The 18,646-nt window shown below is 35.7% G+C and overlaps 1 protein-coding gene across 23 annotated transcripts in view; it reads right to left on the bottom strand.

Moving 5' to 3' along the window:
* The window catches only part of GPHN (gephyrin), a 750,954-nt gene that overhangs the window by 410,477 nt on the left and 321,831 nt on the right, over nucleotides 1-18,646 (bottom strand). For 22 of the 23 annotated variants that reach the window (XM_077122754.1, XM_077122739.1, XM_077122741.1 and 19 more), the window contains one exon: nucleotides 14,137-14,194. Coding sequence is in view for 16 of the 23 variants with exons in the window: in XM_077122739.1 (XP_076978854.1) it covers nucleotides 14,137-14,194 (58 nt within the window). In the remaining 7 variants the exon portion in view is untranslated. Of the gene's footprint in view, nucleotides 1-3,597; nucleotides 3,709-14,136; nucleotides 14,195-18,646 lie in introns of those variants that run through there. The other variant, XM_077122759.1, reaches the window with a different exon arrangement.

Genomic DNA, 18,646 nt, shown 5'->3' with positions numbered 1-18,646 from the left:
TTTCTAGTGACAAATTCCTTTGGTTTCTGCCTGTGTGAGTGTGCCTCTCACTTATTCTTTATTGCTAAAGGATACTTTTTCTGGATATAGGATTTGTAGTTAACAGATCTTTCTTTCAGCTCTTGAAAAATATTGTGCCATTTCCTTCTGTTGTCCATGATTTCAGATGTGATATCCACTGTCATTTGAATTGGTGTTCCCACATAGTAATGCATTGTTTCTATCTGGTTACTTTCAAGATTTTTTTTCTTTGTCTTCAGCTTTCAGAAATTTAATTAAGATGTGTCTTGGCATGGATTTGTTTAGGTTTACCCTTCTGGGGTTTGTGCAACTTCTGAATCTGTAGGTATATATCTTCTGCAAAATATACAGCCACTGTATCATCAAATATTTTTTTACAGCTCTGCAGTCTTTGTACTCTCCCTCTGGATCTGATGATACCAATGTTAACTCTTTTGTTATTGTTTCACAGGTCCTGAGACTCAATTCAGTATTTAGCCTAGCTACTTTTTTATTGTTCAGGTTGCATAAATTCTATAGATACGCGCTCACTGATTATATCTTCTGTCATCTCTATTCTATTATTGTGCTTATCCTATGATATATATTACATTTTCTCTTTCACAGTTTCCATTTGGTTTCATTTTATAACTTCTGTTTCTTAGCCAAGGTTAATTCATAATTCATAATTGCTTGTTAAAACATTTTTATGATTGCTGTTTTAAAATACCTATCACATAATGCAAAAATCTGATTCATTTTGGTGCTGGTATCTGTTGGTTGTCTCTTCACAATCAAATTCTGATTTTCCTTATTCGTGGTGTGATGCATGATTACTTTTTGTATCTAAGATATTTTTGAAATTGTATTATGAGCCCTGGATTCCATTTAATCTTAGTTAGCAAGCCATCCCCCGTAATATGAGGGCTATGTGGATATGTACGTTCAGTTTCCTGCTGGATCCCACCATCGCCACTCTGGCAAAAGTGAGACATTGAATCACAATGCTTCATTGCAGACAGATGGGATGGAAGTTCAGTGTTCCTCTTTGGTATGACTGAGAGCTTCCTGTTAAAGTGGAATACCACATTGCTCCAAATTATTGATGCTGGGTGAGGCTCAGCATCTTGCTAGGCCCAGCTATCATGAAGGAAGGGAGAAATAAACAGTTGATTCATACTGAGAGTGGAATATTGACTAGGCCACTCATTCAGTCTCATATACGCCAGGTGGGGATGGAAGGTTGATGTAGAGTGGTGACTAACCCCACCTCTCACTGCCTCCTTAGTCACACTGGTGCTAGGTGGGAGTGGTGGTCCATCTTGTCACACCCCACTCACACTACCCAGCTGGGGAACTGTGGCACAGCCTATTTCTGTCAATTGTATAATGAAAGATAAGCTTCAGATTTGGTCTCATCTAAACTATCCCAGCAGGGGAACTGGATCACTGCTTGCTCTGCAAGGTAGGAGATGGAAGATTAGCGACCTGTTCAGCCTCACCAACACCACCAGGCAAGGAATTTGGAGTTTCATCACTTGCTTTTTTGGAGGAATGTGGGATGATGAGGTGGGTTGAGGTAGAAGATCGGTACTCTGAGTGGCCCCACTGAAACTACTGTGTGAATGTGTTTAGTTTTTCCATTAGTATTTCGATGGATTTTGGAGGATGGTACCAAAAAGGATTTCTCTTTTGTTAGGACAGCCTTCCTCAGTCCTGTGTCTATGGACAACAGCTTTTCTTGCTTTGTGTCTATGCATCTTGACAGCTTTAGGTTGGAGACGACTTCAGCGTCCCATCTGAAATATATGGGAGACAGTCCATTCCTCAAACCCTGAGGTCCTTAGGCAGTCTGATCTCTACCTTCTACTATGCAGAGTCTTATTATATTTTATTTTTGTAACATCTGGGATATTTTAGTTGTAAAAGGAAGGATCTGGGAGGAAAAAGTTTTCTCGTACTTTGGCTGAAACCAGAAGTCTCCTTAGTAGGAATATTCTGAAACTTGACAAACTGTTTGTAAATATTATCTAGCACAATTAACACATGATCCAAGAGAATGAAAAGGAAAAATGGCACAGGACTCACCCTCCTACGCAAAAAAAAAAAAGCACTATAAACAGAACAGTACAATGATAGCAGAGCAAAAGATAAATACAGAAACAGAACAAAAGTTGAAGAAAAGGTAAACTTATGTATGCACATGTGTGTCTAGGCATATGAAAATTCATATGTTATAAATGAGGCAATTCAAACCATTAGAGAAAATATGGGTTTTTTCAATAAATTGGATTTGGAAAATAAAGATGCATTTGGAAAAACATGTCACTTTAGTCATCCGATATATAGATAAAAATAAACTATGCCAATAGAAATTGCAGATAAAGAATACATTTTTAAATACATATGCGTATATTAAAATAAGCCCAAGGTAGTATTGTATATTGGCAATAACTACTTTGAAAAAGTTTGATGTCATATAGAAAAGTTGAAAATACACACTACTTAAAACTAGGAATTCTATTTTTCAGTATAAATCTCAGAGAAACTCTTACACATGTGTACCATGATGCTTTACAAGAATATTTACAGCATTATTTTTCATAACAGCCCCAAATGGAAATAAGTCAAATGCCCATCAATAGTAGGATATCTCAATAAATCGTGGTACAATGGAGTATTTTACAGCAAATAAGAATAAATAAAAACAAAGCAAAGCAAAACAAAACAACTTTAGCTATAGATAATATGGATGAATTCCACAGTGTTGAAAAAAAGACAAAAAATTGTACATGTTATGATTCAATTAACACAGCAAAAAAGAAGTATGAATGAATTATAAACTTTAAGAATTTGTGCATAGGTGATAAAACTAAAGAAAAGCAAATAATGATAAAATGAGAATGATAAAAACTCAGGATATTGGTTACAACTTGGTAGGATGAGAGGGTTGTGATTGAGCCAGAAATGAATTTGCTCTTCATCCATTAGGCTTTGGCCAAACAACCATCTACTATTTTGGGGTGATAAATACTATATACAACATAATGCTGCTTAATTCAAGCTACATATGACCTAAATAATGATTTCTGGTGCTAGAATCATTTGAACGAGTACCACATTTGACAAAAATTGAATTATGTTGAGTTATGTACCCAGGGATTACCCAACTAAGAACACTACAACAGATGTTTCACATTTCTTTTCACCAAAACCAAAGATTAAATCTGATTTAAGCTGGGCAGGCTAATGGTACCATCAAATATGGAAGAAGTACTTTAGAGCAGTTCTTCTCCCAACACTTTTGAAATGAACAATCAGTTCCATATTTTTTTTACACCCCAGTCCTCAAACCACTGAAGTTCTTTTCACTATAACAGCAGTAAGTGATGGAAAATCTCATATTACATGTCATCCAAGAAATTTTTTCAAGGAATTCCCTGAGGGATAACTGTTAATACCCTAGAATTTAAAAAACAAAATGAAAAAAAACTACTTCTTTAGAGAAATGTCACTATTTCAAAACAGCCACGTCTCTGTTAATTATACAAATTGGTGGCCTTCCCCAGGGCTATATACTCAGCCCTCTGTTATTACCTTTTACAGCTTTTTGAGGTGATTTATTCACTAACATGTCCTCAATTAATTCTTCCATGATGACAAATCCCAATATCAATTATTAGATAAGCTCCTTCTTCTGAGTTCCAGGTCCATTTATCTATGGCTTAAAGAACATTTGATTATCTCATAGGGGCCTCAAATTCAGTAAGTTCAAAACTTACCCTGTTTCTCTCAAACATACTTCTTTTACTTTATTTCCTTTTTTAAAAAGTAAGCGGCAACACTATCTGCATAGTATTCCAAGCCAGAAACTGTGTCAAAGTTTCCGTCTTTTCCTAAGCATCCCATTGATCACCAAGAATTGATAATTCTACTTTCTTAAAAAATATTTCTCAATCGTCTTTTTACTCCAGCTTCACTGTCTCTGCTTTGGTTTAGTTTTACTCATTTCACACCTACACTCCTACAATCTGGCCCTCTTCCTTTGAATCAGAACATTTTCTCTCCTACTTAAACTATTTTTTTTCATTAATCATAGACAAACTTTAAAAATTTTCCCAAATTGATTATGTACTTCTCTCTAAAAATCAATTACTGGCACCCCTTTGCTTTTAGGACTAAAACATAAACATCTTTCCCCCACCATTTATTTGTTTATTGAGTAGACTTTATTTTTAAGAAGACTTTTAGATTTACAGAAGATTTGAGCAGGCTGTACAGAATCTTTCCATATCACTTCCTGCTACCACCTCATACCCAGTTCCATCTATTACTAACAACTTACATTAATATGGTATCTTTTAAAAAAAGTTGATTGTGATGATAAATAGACAGCTATATGATGATATAGTGAACCATTAACTATACATTTTAGATGAATACATGGTGTGTGAATGCATAATGTATATCAATAAATAATAAATAATTAAAAAATAGATCAAAGGAGAAGGTGGAGTTAAGAAAGAGAAGATAAAATTTAACAATGAGGATTTATGACTCCTGAATCATTATAGTGGTATTTCTTTTAATCACCAGTGTCTTAGAGCAGCCAGAAAGAAAAACCTAGCATTCTGGAACTGCAACCCATACCAAACTCTGAAATCAGTTCTATAACTAATTGTGGTGTCCTTTGAAATGTATTGCTTTTTTGTATATACGTTATTCTTCTCAACAAAAAAAAAAGAGAAAAAAATATGATAACTTCGTCACAATTAATGAATTAGCATTGATATATTCTTGTTGACTAAAGTCCATGAACTTCATTAGTTTTCAACTAATGTCTTTTTTCTGTCCCCGGAGCCTGTAAAGGGTCACACATGGCATTTAATTGTCATGTGTCCTTGGGTTCTACTTGGCTAGGACAGTTTTTCTGCCTTTCCTTCTTTGTTTTCATTATTTATTTTTAAAAATATTTGTATTGAGAATTATCCATACACATACAGTTCAACCATATTATACAATCAGTGGCTCATGTACCATCATGTTCTGTGTTCTTCATCATGATCATTTTTAGAATATTTGCATAACTCCAGAAAAAGAAATAAATAGGAGAAAAAAGAACTCATACATCTTACACCCTTACCACTCCCTCTCATTGACACACAGTATTTCAATCTACCCAATTTTTACCCTTTATGTCCTGCTATTTATTATTTATTCTTAAACTTTATTTTCTTTTTATTGATCAGTCCATGCCCTGTACAAAAGAAGCATCAGACACAAGGTTTTCACAATCACACAGTCACATTGTAAAAGCTATACAGTTATACAGTCTTCTTCAAGAATCAGGGCTACAGGAACTCAGTTGAACAGTTTCAGGTACTTCCCTCTAGCCAAACCAATACTCCATAAACTAAAAAGGGATATTTATATCATGTAAGAATAACTCAAGGATAAGCTCTCGACTGTTTGAAATTTCTCAGCCACTGAGACTTTACTTTGTCTCGTATCTCTCCTCCCCTTTTAGTCCAGAAGGCTTTCTCATTCCCATGATGCCGGGTCCTGCCCAATCCCTGGGAGTCAGGTCCCATGTTGCCATGGAGATTTATACCCTTGGGAGTCATGTTCCACGTAGAGCGGAGGGCAGTTAGTTCACCTGCCACAACGGCTAAGAGAGAGGCCACATCTGAGCAACAAAAAAAAGGTTCTTTAGGTGTGACCCTTAGGCATAATTATCAGTAAGCTTACCTTCTATTTTGAGGGAATAAGCTTCATAGGGACGTGCACCAAGATTGAGGGCTCAACCTATTGAAATGGTTGTCCCCACCGCTTGCGAGAATATCAGGGATTCCCCCGATAGTTTAATATTTCCTCCTTTCTCCCCAGTCCCCCAAAGGGACTTTGCAAGTACTTTTTTATTCTCTGCCCAAATTACTTTGGGGTATATCAGGGTATCATACTAACCTGTACAAACAACAAGATTGCATGCCCTATTCAAAATTTCACGTATTTATGGTGTTCAAGTAAACTGACCACACAAGTTAAATTAGATAATTTGCTACCCAAAATAAAAATTTTGCACCAAATAAGCATATTTCTCTTTGGTCTCACACAGAGGTTGAGTTTGAAAATATGGGCCATATCATCCTACACCCAGTATTCTGATTTACCTTAGTCCTATCCAGATCAACTTCATTCACATCTCAAGACAAGTCATCTAATCACTTTTCCACCTTTTTAAATAGTTGTTGAATGGGGTAATGCTGATTTCGTAGCTTCAGTGCCCCAACCTGATAACCCATATTCTCAACTTCAGTTCTCTGAGTATGTAATTTATAGTTAATCCATGAGTGAGGCATGATGATATTTCAGTCCCCATTCCATTCTAAGCCACCTCCACACATTACCAATCTTGAACACTGCCACCATAAACACCAGTGTGCAAGTATTCATTTGTGTCCCTATTCTCAGTTTCTCCAAGTATATTACCTAGCAAAGAGGTTGCAAGACCATGTGTGTTTCAGTTTTTTCTAGCTGTCGGAAATGGAATGGCTTTTAAAAGGGGGAATTTAATAAGTTGCAAGTATGCAGTTTTAAAAAGGAGAAAATGTCCAAATTAAAGCAAGGCTATAGAAATGTCCAATCTAAGGCATCAAGGGACAGACACCTTGGTTCAAGAAGGCCAATGACGTTCAGAGTTTCTCTCTCAACTGGAAAGGCATGCAGTGAACATGGCGATATCTGCTAGCTTTCTCTCCAGGCCTCTTGTTCCATGAAATTTCCTCAGGGCATTTTCCTTCTTTATCTCCAAAGGTCTCTAGCTGCATGGGCTCTCAGGGTTCTTGTGGCTCTCCCCGTGGCTCTGTTGCTCTCGAGCTTTCCCAGAGTGTTTTCTCTTTTAAAAGACTCCAGTAAACTAATCAAGACCCACCTGGAACAGGTGTAGTCACATCTCCCTCTAATAAAAAATACCCACAGTTGAGCTTGCCACATCTCCCTGGAGATAATCTAATCAAGTTTCCAATCTACAGTGCTGAATAGTGATTAAAAGATGGTCAGGATTAAAACATGGCTTTATAGGGTACATAATCTTTTCAAACTGGCACAACATGGCAAACCTACCCCTAGCTTCCAGTGGAACCACCATACTGCCCTTCAAGGGGCTGTACCTCTCAGCTTCCCTGAGAACAGTGAATAGGTACATCTCTTTTTCCACATTTTCCCTAGCACTTGTTTCTCTCTGTTCACTTTTAAACAATTTATTTGCACATCATACAATACAACTAAGTAAATAGACATAATTTTTATGAAGACATTTCCTTTTCTTCCACATAGAATCTATACCCCTCCCCATACCACCCCACACTTGCTGACATTTAGTTTTGGCATATGCCTGTGCTACATTCAGTGGAAGCATATTACAATGTAACAGTTGACTATACATCCTAGCTTGCACTGACTATACATTTTCCACTATACCATCCATTTACAACCCCTTGCAATGTTGACAGTCATTTGCTCTCCCTCATGCAAAAACTTTTTATACTTGTACCTTTAATCATCATTATCATCCACTCTGGGCATTCCTAAGTTATACCATCTCAGTCTTCATCCTCTACTTTTCCTTCTGGTTTCATGCGTGCCTGCAGTCCTCCTTCCTCAACCATATACACATTCAGCTTCATTCAGGGTACTTATATTATTGTGCTATCATCCAGTAGTATTGCATTGTCTATTTCTGAATTTTACAATCAGTCATGTTATTTAATCTGTATTCCTTCAGCACCAAATGTCCAATTTTGACCCTCTTTCTAGCTCCTGCTTACCTGTGTTTTTAATTTTAACGCTCAAAATTCACTCATTTATATTAGTTCAAATTAGTGAGACCATATAGTATTTGTTATTTTGTTTCTGGTTAATTTCAATCACTGTAATAGTCCTCAAGGTTCATCCACGTTGTTAAATGCCTCATGACTTTATTCTGTCTTACAGCTGCATAGTATTCCATCATATGTATATAACACGGCTTGTTTGACCATTCATGCATTGATGGACATTTGGGCTGTTTCCACCTCTTGGTAATCATGAGCATTGTTGCCATAAACATTGCTGTGCAAATGTCCATTCGTGTCCTTACTTTCAGTTTCTCTGAGTGTATATCTAATAAAGGGATTGCTGGATCATATGGCAATTCTATACTTAGCTTCCTGAGGAACAGCTAAACTGCCTTCGAGTGGTTGTACCATTTTACATTCCCATCAACAGTGGGTTTTGGTATATAGTATGATGTCATCTGCAAAAAGTGAACAGTTAATTCCTTGATTTTTGCTCTTTCTTCTTTTTTAATATAGGCATTTATGGCAGTACATTTCCCTCTCGGCACTTTGCTGTATCATATACATTTAGATATGTTGTGTTTTCATTTTTATTCTCATTTGCCTTGAAATATTTACTGGTTTCTCTTTTAATTTCTTCCTTAACCCACTGGTTGTTTAAGAACATGCTGTTTATCCTCCATATATTTGTGAATTTTATGGCCCTCCACATGTTATTGATTTCCAACTTCCTTCCATTATGATCCAAGAAACTGTATCATTTCAATCTTTTTAAATTTATTGAGACGTGTTTTGTGATCCACATATGGTCTATCCTTGAGAATGATCCTTAAGCACTTGAGAAAAATGTATATCCTGCTGTTCTGGGTTATAATATTCTGTAAATGCCTGTTAAGTCTAGTTCATTTATCATATTATTCAAAATCTCTTTCCTTATTTATCCTCTGTCTAGATGTTCTATCCATTGATGAGAGCACGGAATTGAAGTCTACAACTATAATTGCAGGGGTCTATTTCTCCCTTCAATGTTGTCAGTGTTTGTCTCATGCATTTTGGGGCACTCTGGCTTGGTCCACAAATATTTATAGTTGCTATGTCCTCTTCTTGAACTGTTCCTTTTATTAATACATAATGTCCTTCTTTGTCTCTTTTAATTGTTTTATATTTGAAGTCTACTTTGTCAGATGTTAGTATACCTACTCTTGCTCTTTTCTGGTTGTTCTTTGAATGAAATCTATTTTCCTAACCTTTCACTTTCAACTTATTTTTGTCCTTGGTTCTAAAGTAGACAGCATATAGATGGGTCCTTCTTCTTTAATCCATTCTGCCAGTCTATGTCTTTTGATTGGGAATTTAATCCACTAACATTTAATGTTATTACTATAAGGCAGCACGTTCTTCTACCATTTTGTCTTTTGGATTTTATATGTCATAACTAACCTTTTTTCTCTTTTTATCTTTGCTGATAATCTTCATTTCTACACTCTTCTCCAGACCTTTTCTCTCCTGCCTTTTACTATCTGCCTGTGGTACTCCCGTTAGTATTACTTGGAGAGCTGGTCTCTTAATCACAAATTCTCTCAGTGACTGTTTGTCTGAAAATATTTTAAACACCCCCTCTTTTTTTTTTTTTTTTTACTTTATTGTATAGTATAACATATATATGAAGCAAAGAAATGAAAAAGCAATAGTTTTCAAAGCATTCTTCAAAAAGCAGTTACAGGACAGATCCCAGAGTTTGTCATGGGCTACCACACGATCCTCTCAGATTTTTCCATCTCACTGCTCCAGAATATAGGAGGCTAGAGGGCTTAAATTTTTTTTATCACAATTAACTTTTTTGGGTTTTTTTTTTGTGAAAAATAGCATATATAAAAAAAGCTATAAATTTCAAAGCACAGCACCACAATTAGTTGTATAACATATTTCAGAGTTTGACATGGGTTACAATTCCACAATTCTAGGTTTTTATTTCTAGCTGCTCTAAAATACTGGAGACTAAAAGAGATATCAATTTAATGATTCAGCATTCATAGTCATTGTTAAATCCTACCTTCTCTGTATGACTCCACCATCACCTTTGATCCTTCTAGCCCTCTCTTTAGGGGTGTTGGTGCTATGGCGATTCTAAATTTTTCATATTGGAAGGGTCTGTCACAACACAAAATAGGGAGATGTAATTATATGATGTTATGGAGAGGCTGGGCTAGGTTTCAGGACTTATCTGGACCAGGGACCCATCTAGAGGTTGTAGGTTTCTAGAAAGTTACTCTTGTGCATGGAATCCCTGTGGAATTCCATACAGTGCCCTAGGTATTCTTTACCATTGGCTGGAATGGTCCTGGTTGATGGTTGGCAGGTTATGATAGGTAGCAAGGTCTTACCAAAGCTTGTGCAAGAGTGACCTCCAGAGTAGCCACTCAACTCTATTTGAACTCTCTCTGCCACTGATACTTTCTTAATTATACTTCTTTCCCCTCTTTTGGTGAGGATGGAATTGTTGATCCCACGGTGCCAGGTCTGGGTTTATCCCTGAGAGTCATTTCCCACATCACCAGGGGGACTTTCATCCCTGGATGCCATGTCCCATGTAGGGGGGAGGGCACTGATTTCACTTGCAGAGTTGTCTTCCTCTCATTTTTGAAGAACAGTTTGTTGGGTATAGAGTTTTTGGTTAGCAAAATTTTTGTTCTCTTCCAGAATCTTAAATATGTCATACCACTGCCTTCTTATCGCTATGGTTTTTGCTGAGAAATTCACATAGTCTTATTGAGCTTCCCTTGTATGTGATGGATTGCTTTTCTCTTGCTGATTTAAAAATTCTCTCTTTGCATTGACATTTCACAATCTGATTAGTAAGTGTCTTGGACTGTGTCTGTTTGGATCTATTCTATTTGGGGTATGCTCCATTTCTTGGATATGTAATTTTATGTCTTTCATAAGAGATGGGGAATTTTCAGTGATTATTTCATCCATTGGTCTTTCTCTACCTTTTCCCTTCTCTTCTAGTACTGAGATACCCTTATTTATATATACAAATAGGTATATCTGTGTGCTTCATGTTGCCATTAAATTTCTTGAGACCCTGCTCATATTTCTTTTTTTTTCCTCTATATTTTCTTTTGCTGGATTTCAGATGTCCTATCCTCTAGTTCACTACTCCTTTTTCTACCTCTTCAAATCCATTGTAGATTTTCACTGTTTTTTCTTCCATCTCTTCTACTGCGACTTTCATTCCCATAAGTTCTATAATTTGTTTACTCAAACTTTCACGTTCTTTATGTTTACTCAGTGTCTTCTTTATATCCTCCCTCAACTCACTGATTTGATTTTTGATGAGATTTTGTATGTCTGTTCAAACATCCTGAACTAGTTCTTTCAACTCCTGCATCTCATTTGAAGTGTTGGATTGTTCCTTTGGACCATATCTTTGATTTTCCTAGTATGAGTCATTATTTTTTTGCTGGTGCTAGGCATTTCCTTAATTAGTTTATTCTGGAGGTTGTTTTCACTCTTTTACCTAGGATTTTCTTGTTGGAGGGCTTTGTTCTCTGTTTGTTCTTTGACATTCAGTTCAACTTATTCTAGCCCTCTAGCATAGGTTCTGTTTAATCAGAATTTTTCAGTTCTTGTTTTTCTATTTTTTTCCCTGCCTATATGGAGCCTTTTTTTTTTGAGGACAGTCTCCTCAGATGTTATAGATCCCAGTTAGATTTCCTAAACCACACAGGCCTACATCTCAGGAGGAGAGAGTAGCCAGCATTGGTTTTCTCAGAGGGTGAGACCCAGCAGGTTGTTAAACTTTCCTATGAAGCCTCTAGACTCTGTTTTTCCTATCCTTCCCATCATATGGCACTTGTCTGCCTAGGGCTTCCCACCAGCTTAAAGTGATGTGGTATCTTTAATTTCAGCAGACTCTCCATGCCAGGGGCATTTTTGAGACAGAGGTGAGGTAGCAGGAGGGGTTTGACTGCTTCGGTTTTCTAGCCTCTGGAGCCTGAATTCCTTGAAGGAGGGATTCCACTTGATCTGGGCCAGGCTCTCCACTTTTCTTGGGGAAGATATGCCCTTTAGGGAATTAATCCCTTTCCCCTGAATTGTTACTTTGCCTCTCAGACAAGCCTTAGTTCTGCCCTTGCCTGGGGGCAGTGCTAGAACCTGAGAGCCCTTGCAACTCTATCTAATGAGCTGTTAATAAGTAAAAAAAAAAAAAAAAAAAGCAAAAAAGCCTTTTCACACCAGACCCTTGCTCCCCCGTTTGTCAATCAAAAGCTTGAGTTGGTATGTGTCTCTATGTGTCTCCAGGCTCTATGTATTCCATTTCATGGGGTCCAGCCCTTTTCCAGTATTTTGTGCTGTCCAATTAAAAAAGTCAATGGGATTGTTGTCCATCCCCCCACCCCCATCAGCCACGCCCTGTCTCTGCTGGGGCAAAAGATCTCCTAGTTCCTTTAATGCTTACTCCATGTTTATCTGTGCTGGGTGCCTGATTTCAGTAGTCAGAAATTATTAATTAATTCCACAATTGGAGCTTGGTTGTCCTAAGCCCTTGCTACTAGTAAAATCTGTTTCGTTCTCCTTGGGGAACCAGCCTGCTGTGCCCACAGGGGAGAGGTGCCAGCATCTGTGGCTTGGAGGACTCACAGTTCTGTGTGGAATCTCAGCCACTCCACATGGTCCAGACTGGTGCATGCTGTGTATCTGGTCACTTATGTACCATTCCTGGCTATCTGCTAGCTGCTCTGGAGGACAAACTAAATTTTCCACACCTCACTATGCTACCATCTTGCCCCACCTCTCCTAAACTTCTTAATATGGCAGAAAGGCCTACCTCAAGCCCTTTATTGTACCAATCTTTATTATATCCTATGAATCTGGTGCCATATTAAGTTTACCTCTTGGAAAGACTTTGTTGCTTACCTTTTATTAATGGCCAGGTGCTTTTCCAAGATATTTCGATACAACACTTTGTTGACCCTTAGTACTTAATACATTGTATCATTGTATTATACGATGGAGTTCCTTTAAGGCAGATGGATTTTAACTCTACATCCGTTACATAAATGCGGCCTAATTAATACATATATATATATTATATATATATATATATATATATATATAATATAGATATGTTTCTAGAGTTAATATTTTTCTCAGTTATTATAAAATGTAATTCAAGAAGTAAGATATCCATGTTATTTTGTCTCTTTAACAACACTTTATTATATTTTTGGCAAGTAATTATTGAACCTAATTTCAACAACTTTACCTTTATTTATTTTCATTTCCTCATTTGAAAAATGAGATCTGAATTAGAGTTAAGGTTTCGTCTAGCCAGAATATTTTATGAAGCTATATCAAGTTAGAATGAGTCATATCAACTTAGACTTTGTTTTTGATGCTAGAACATAATTGATATTAATTCCTGATGCTGATGACACATTCAAGCCCCTGACATACTGAATCTAATAGCATTTCATTTAATAAGGATCAACAGGTTTAACTGCTTTAAAAATAGCAAACAGGGCGGGCCACAATGGCTAAGCAGGCAAGAATACTCGCCTGCCATACCAGAGGACCCGGGTTCGAGTCGCGGAGCCTGCCCATGTCAAAAAAAAGAAAATAGCAAACAAATTAAAGAACAATTTCTGAGATCTGAATTCATTAAATTTGACATTGAAAATTTTAAATAAAATCAAGTTTTAATGAGAGAACGTTACATGTCATTATTAACTCAGTATTGTTTGCTTATCTTTGGCTATTCCTTTCTAATTGTTAAAATTTATTATCAGCAACAATTTAAAATTTATTATCAGCAACAATTCAAAGAAAAAGGAATTACAAGAAATCAAAGCAATGATCTATTATGCACAATAATATTTTCATATACTGTTTTATGAAGTAGGTTTTTAATTAATTGCATAGGAAAGGGTACCTTTTGAGTCTTCTAATATTTTTCTCAAAAATGTTTTGCAAATGTTGGATGAAATCTGATGGTGATTAGGTGACAAAATTTTCTTAAAAATTCTAGTATGTAGTGGGATTTAAATAATGTCTCAGCATCTTGGAGCAACTAGAAGGAAAAAGTTGAAATTGCGGAGCTGTAATACATAACAAACTTTGAAATCTGTTCTATAACTACTTGTCAAAATGTACTTTAAAATTTATTTCTTTTTTGTATATTTGTTAAATCTGACACAAAAAAAGTGTTAAAATAAGATGTCTGTAGACCCCTAAATATTCAGTGAAGTCAACTCTTTTTGAGTTGATTAAGTCTCTATAAAGGTGAAAAATACCATACCTTGATCTCTTCTATTTCATCTGGTACTATCTTGTATGCTGATATAGTCCCACCCAATCTGAAATTGAGAGGAGAGAATACATTCAAAACTGGTAATAGTTTATTTTTAAAATACAGAAGATTTATGCCATTTAGTAATTAGAATGACAGTAGCAATTACCCAATGCCCACCCCAACAACCATGGAGAAAAATAACCATTTTGTGCTTAAGTTTTCCATAATTTAGGTAAAAAAAAGAGGTAGATAATGAATGACTACTGAAAGTCAGATTTTTTAACCATTTAACAACTCTCATTAATGGTTATAATGATATTGATACTGTAACAATACCAGATTCTACAACAACTAGCATGAATCAGGTATCAATAGCAGCCGTGGTATTTGCTTCTTTTTAAAAAAATGTAAACAGGTAGTAAGAACAATGTGTGCATCCAGCACTGTTTAAAGTGAGTTTGGGAACTGCAATAATTTGATCCCTAAGATATGGTCTTTGCCTTGAGAAACTGAGGTCATCACATGTCCTGTTCAACTGTTTGAAATATTGTTTTTAAAAGCAGCTAATGTTTCTACAACTCTATGTTTCTGGCATGTCAGATATAGTGTCTAACAATTCTCACACCTGCCTCCAATGTAAATGGGGAAATTGAAACACCGAGATTTTTCATAATTTTTTCTAAGTAAGCAAAGAAGTTAGTAAGTGAAGGAGCTAACTGAGATGCACATAAGCATGAAATATATACCAGATTTTGAATACTTAGTGTGAAAAAGAATAATTTTTATATTGATTACATGTTGAACTAACTTTCTGGATATATTGGGTTAAATAAAATAAATTATTAAAACTAATTTCATCATCTTTTTTACTTTTAAAATGTGACTACTACAAAATTTTAAATTACATTATAACTTGTATTTGTAGCTCTCTACCATATTTCTTTTGGATACCTGTTCTAGGCTCTTAAACTCTAAGATTACTCACCTGCGTTTGTTTTAATTCAGTGCTTACAAAGCAATCTTCTAATCAATTATTTGATAAGTATCTCAATATCAGAAAAGCAAGTATACCTTGTGTCTGATACTCCTTTTATCTAGGGTATGGACAGATGAATTAAAAATATGGATAAAAAATAAATAATGGGGGAATAAAGATTAAAATAAATTGGGTAGATGGAAATACTATTGGTCAATGAGGGGGAGGGTAAGGGGTATGGTAATGTATGAGGTTTGCTTTTTTTTTCTTTTTATTTCTTTTTCTAGGGTGATGAAGATGTTCAAAAACATGATTATGGTGACGAATACACAACTATGTGATGATATTGTGAGCCACTGACTGTACACCATGTATGGAATGTTTGTATGTTAAGTTTTTCTTTTTAATATTTTTATTGATAAACAACATACAATATAAAGAATAAGTTAGTCCAATCAAAAAGCTTTGATTGAACAATTGTGCATTTAATTTATCTTCATGTATCATTGTTAATGAAATTAATGTTCCGAGCTTGATTTGAGAATTGCTAATATAAACTTAAAGGGTCATGCTTGATAAGTGAAAACCCTAATGAAATTTTACTTAATTCATATTAAGTAAGGCATACCAGTGGTATGGTAATAAGACCATACTAAGATAACTAATAAAAGAACAGCAAAGAGGTTACTAAAATGAAAAAATTACATAACTTTCTGGAATACATCTAAAATAAGTAATAAAAGATTTCATTTTCAACTATTGTAGTTATTCTTTTAGAAGCTGAGATTGTTGGGATATCAGTGAAGACAGCAAAAAGGCTACTGAAAACTCTAAGACTGAAATTCATAGCTCTGGAATTACTAACTTCATAATTTTATTCATTGAGTATACACTGTGACAGCTGCATAAGGATACAAAGAAATTAATAGTCTTGAGAGGAAATAAATGAGTAAACAAATATTTGTAATATAATAAACTAATTTTTATAATAGAACTAAGTAGAAATTATTATAATGGGGGAGAGAAAGGAGTGATTGACTACTTAAGTAGATTAGGGAAAAGTTTACCGGAAGACAAGGATTTAAGGATGAGTAAGAACTTTTCTTGCAAAACATGTGGGTGGAGAGAAGAAGGCATTTCATTTAGAGGAAATTATTTTATTTGTAAATGCATGGATACATAGAAATGTGGGGAGCATTGGGAAGACTGTACCTACTTTAGTGTAGTCAAAGCATAGGGATTAGGGATAACCAAAATGTAATTCATCTTGTCCTTCAAGTTATCTCCTATATTCTCTGTTTAGTCAGTAGAACCACCATTCACCAAAGTTCAAATCTTGGATCTGAAATTAATTTATCTATCAGCCTAACAACTTAAATTAAAAATTCAGGTAATAATCCATTTGTTGAACAAATGCTTATTGAATACCTCCTATGATTCAGGTACTGTGTAGGTGAGAGAAGCACTGGGTAAGTCAGAAAAGTTCCCCATGTTCATGAGTAAGGCAGTCAATAAATAAGAACAAAAATTACATAAACAAGGATATTATATGTGTTCCTAGAAGGAAATAAACAAGGTGATAAGAAAATAATAAGGAGAATTACTTTAAATCAGGGATCAGAGAAAGCCTCTCTAAGGAGATGAACTTGTATCTGTGACTGAAAGGTAAAAATATGCCAGTCAAGTGTTGAGTTAGGGAAAGGGCATTGCAGGTAAAAGAAAGAGCAAATGCACAGGAACACTGAAAGCAAAAAAATATTGAAATATTTGAGGAACAGAAAAAAAGCTGGGTCGACTGACTACAGTAAGAGAGGAGGAGAGAGATAAAGAATATCTTGGAAAGATAAGCATGGTCTAGATAATGTAGGTCCTTGTACTTTGTGGCAAAGAGTGTAGATACTATTCTAAAAGTAATATGAAGCTATTGAAGAATTCAAAGCAGTGAAGTGATATGATCTGATTTCCCAAATATTTGTAAATGCATCTAATTGTTCCTATCTCTCACTATCATTTCTCTAGTTCATACCCTCATTTGCATCCTTTTCTTAGAAATTATTGAAACTTCCCTCTTCAAATGCAGGTCTCAAAAATCATCTTCCACATAGCCAACAGAATGACTTCTTTAAAATGCAAACCTAATCATATCTATTTTCTGCTTAAAGCTGTTCACCCACTAGATAAGTCAACTCAATTTTTCAATGTGGCGTATAAGGGCCTTGACACTCTGACACAACCTGACCCTTGCCTAGCACTCTGATGTCATTTCTTATCACACAATTATACTTTTTACTGCAACAACTGGTGCTTCTATTTTGGATTTATTTCTCCCCTCTATGCTTCTGCACTTGCCTGCTCTTTTTCTCCTTTCTTTCTGGTTAACTCTTCCCTATTCTTCCGTCAAGATCAAAGTTAGATATCACCTCTTCAAAAAACCTTTCTTGATCATACCAGGCTAGATTAAGAAACCTCTCATTAATGTTCTCATCTTACACTCTACATCCATATTAACATATCACATCACATTTTGAAAATTTTATGGATGCATCTCGTCCCATCACAATAACAAGAAATGGCCGCCATTTATTGATTACTCACTATAGTGTATCCCTGGAAAACATTCTTAAACTTAATTCATTCTTGTAGGTGTGAAACCATTTTAAGTTAGAACTTTGCATGAGGTCACTTCAATTATCATATAACCTAACTCAATCAGGACTGATGTTAATCCCATTACTGGAGTCCTTTCTAAGAAGAATAAAATTCAGACAGAAAGAGAAAAAGCCACTGAGGGAGCAACCAGAAGTTGAAATCAATGGAACACAGAAGAGAAGAGAGAGCCCAGGAAAGGATGCCATGTTTAAAGTCACGTAACAGAAAAGGGTGCTTGGCTGGCAGCCAGCTCTAGAACACCGGAGTCTTCAGGGAGAAAATCTCACCTTGATGATGTCTTGATTTGTTTTGGGTTTTTCCTAGCCTGAAAACCACGAGTCAGTAAACTGCCATTGTTTAAGTCAACCAGTTGCATGGTGTTTGCTTAAGCAGCCAAGAAAATGAAAAGTCTGTTATTAGCACTTAGCTAACTGCTTTACATGCATCGTCTCTTTTAATTACATAATGACCAGACAGAGGGAGTACTGACATTTTACAGACTAAAAAATTAAAGGTCAATCAAGGTGACATGGCTAGTAAAAGGTGCCAGTATTAGAATGCAGGTTAGTACGGTATTAGAGTTACAATTTAATCACAATGTGTTACCGCCTCTTCCCTTTTCTCCTCAACATGTAGAGACAAACACAATGCCTGACATATGGTTAAGTGTTGAGTAAAAATTTTCTTGATCTGGTGAGCATGAGAAAGCAGGAAATAAAGTGGAGGATTCAATTTATAGAGGACTTTATATGCCATATTGAGAAAGTGGAGGAGATGAGACTAGAGGAAAGGAGACCAATTTTGAGGAAAAAATTGGCCTGAATTATGACAAGAATGGGAAGAAAGAGATGGGTACAGATACTAAGGAAAGTCAATGCAGTAGAATGGGAA

This window comes from Tamandua tetradactyla, chromosome 12, assembly GCF_023851605.1.
Source record: "Tamandua tetradactyla isolate mTamTet1 chromosome 12, mTamTet1.pri, whole genome shotgun sequence".
Taxonomy (NCBI): domain Eukaryota; kingdom Metazoa; phylum Chordata; class Mammalia; order Pilosa; family Myrmecophagidae; genus Tamandua; species Tamandua tetradactyla.
The sequence above is the reverse complement of the archived record's forward strand: the minus strand, read 5'-3'. Positions and strand labels throughout refer to the sequence as shown.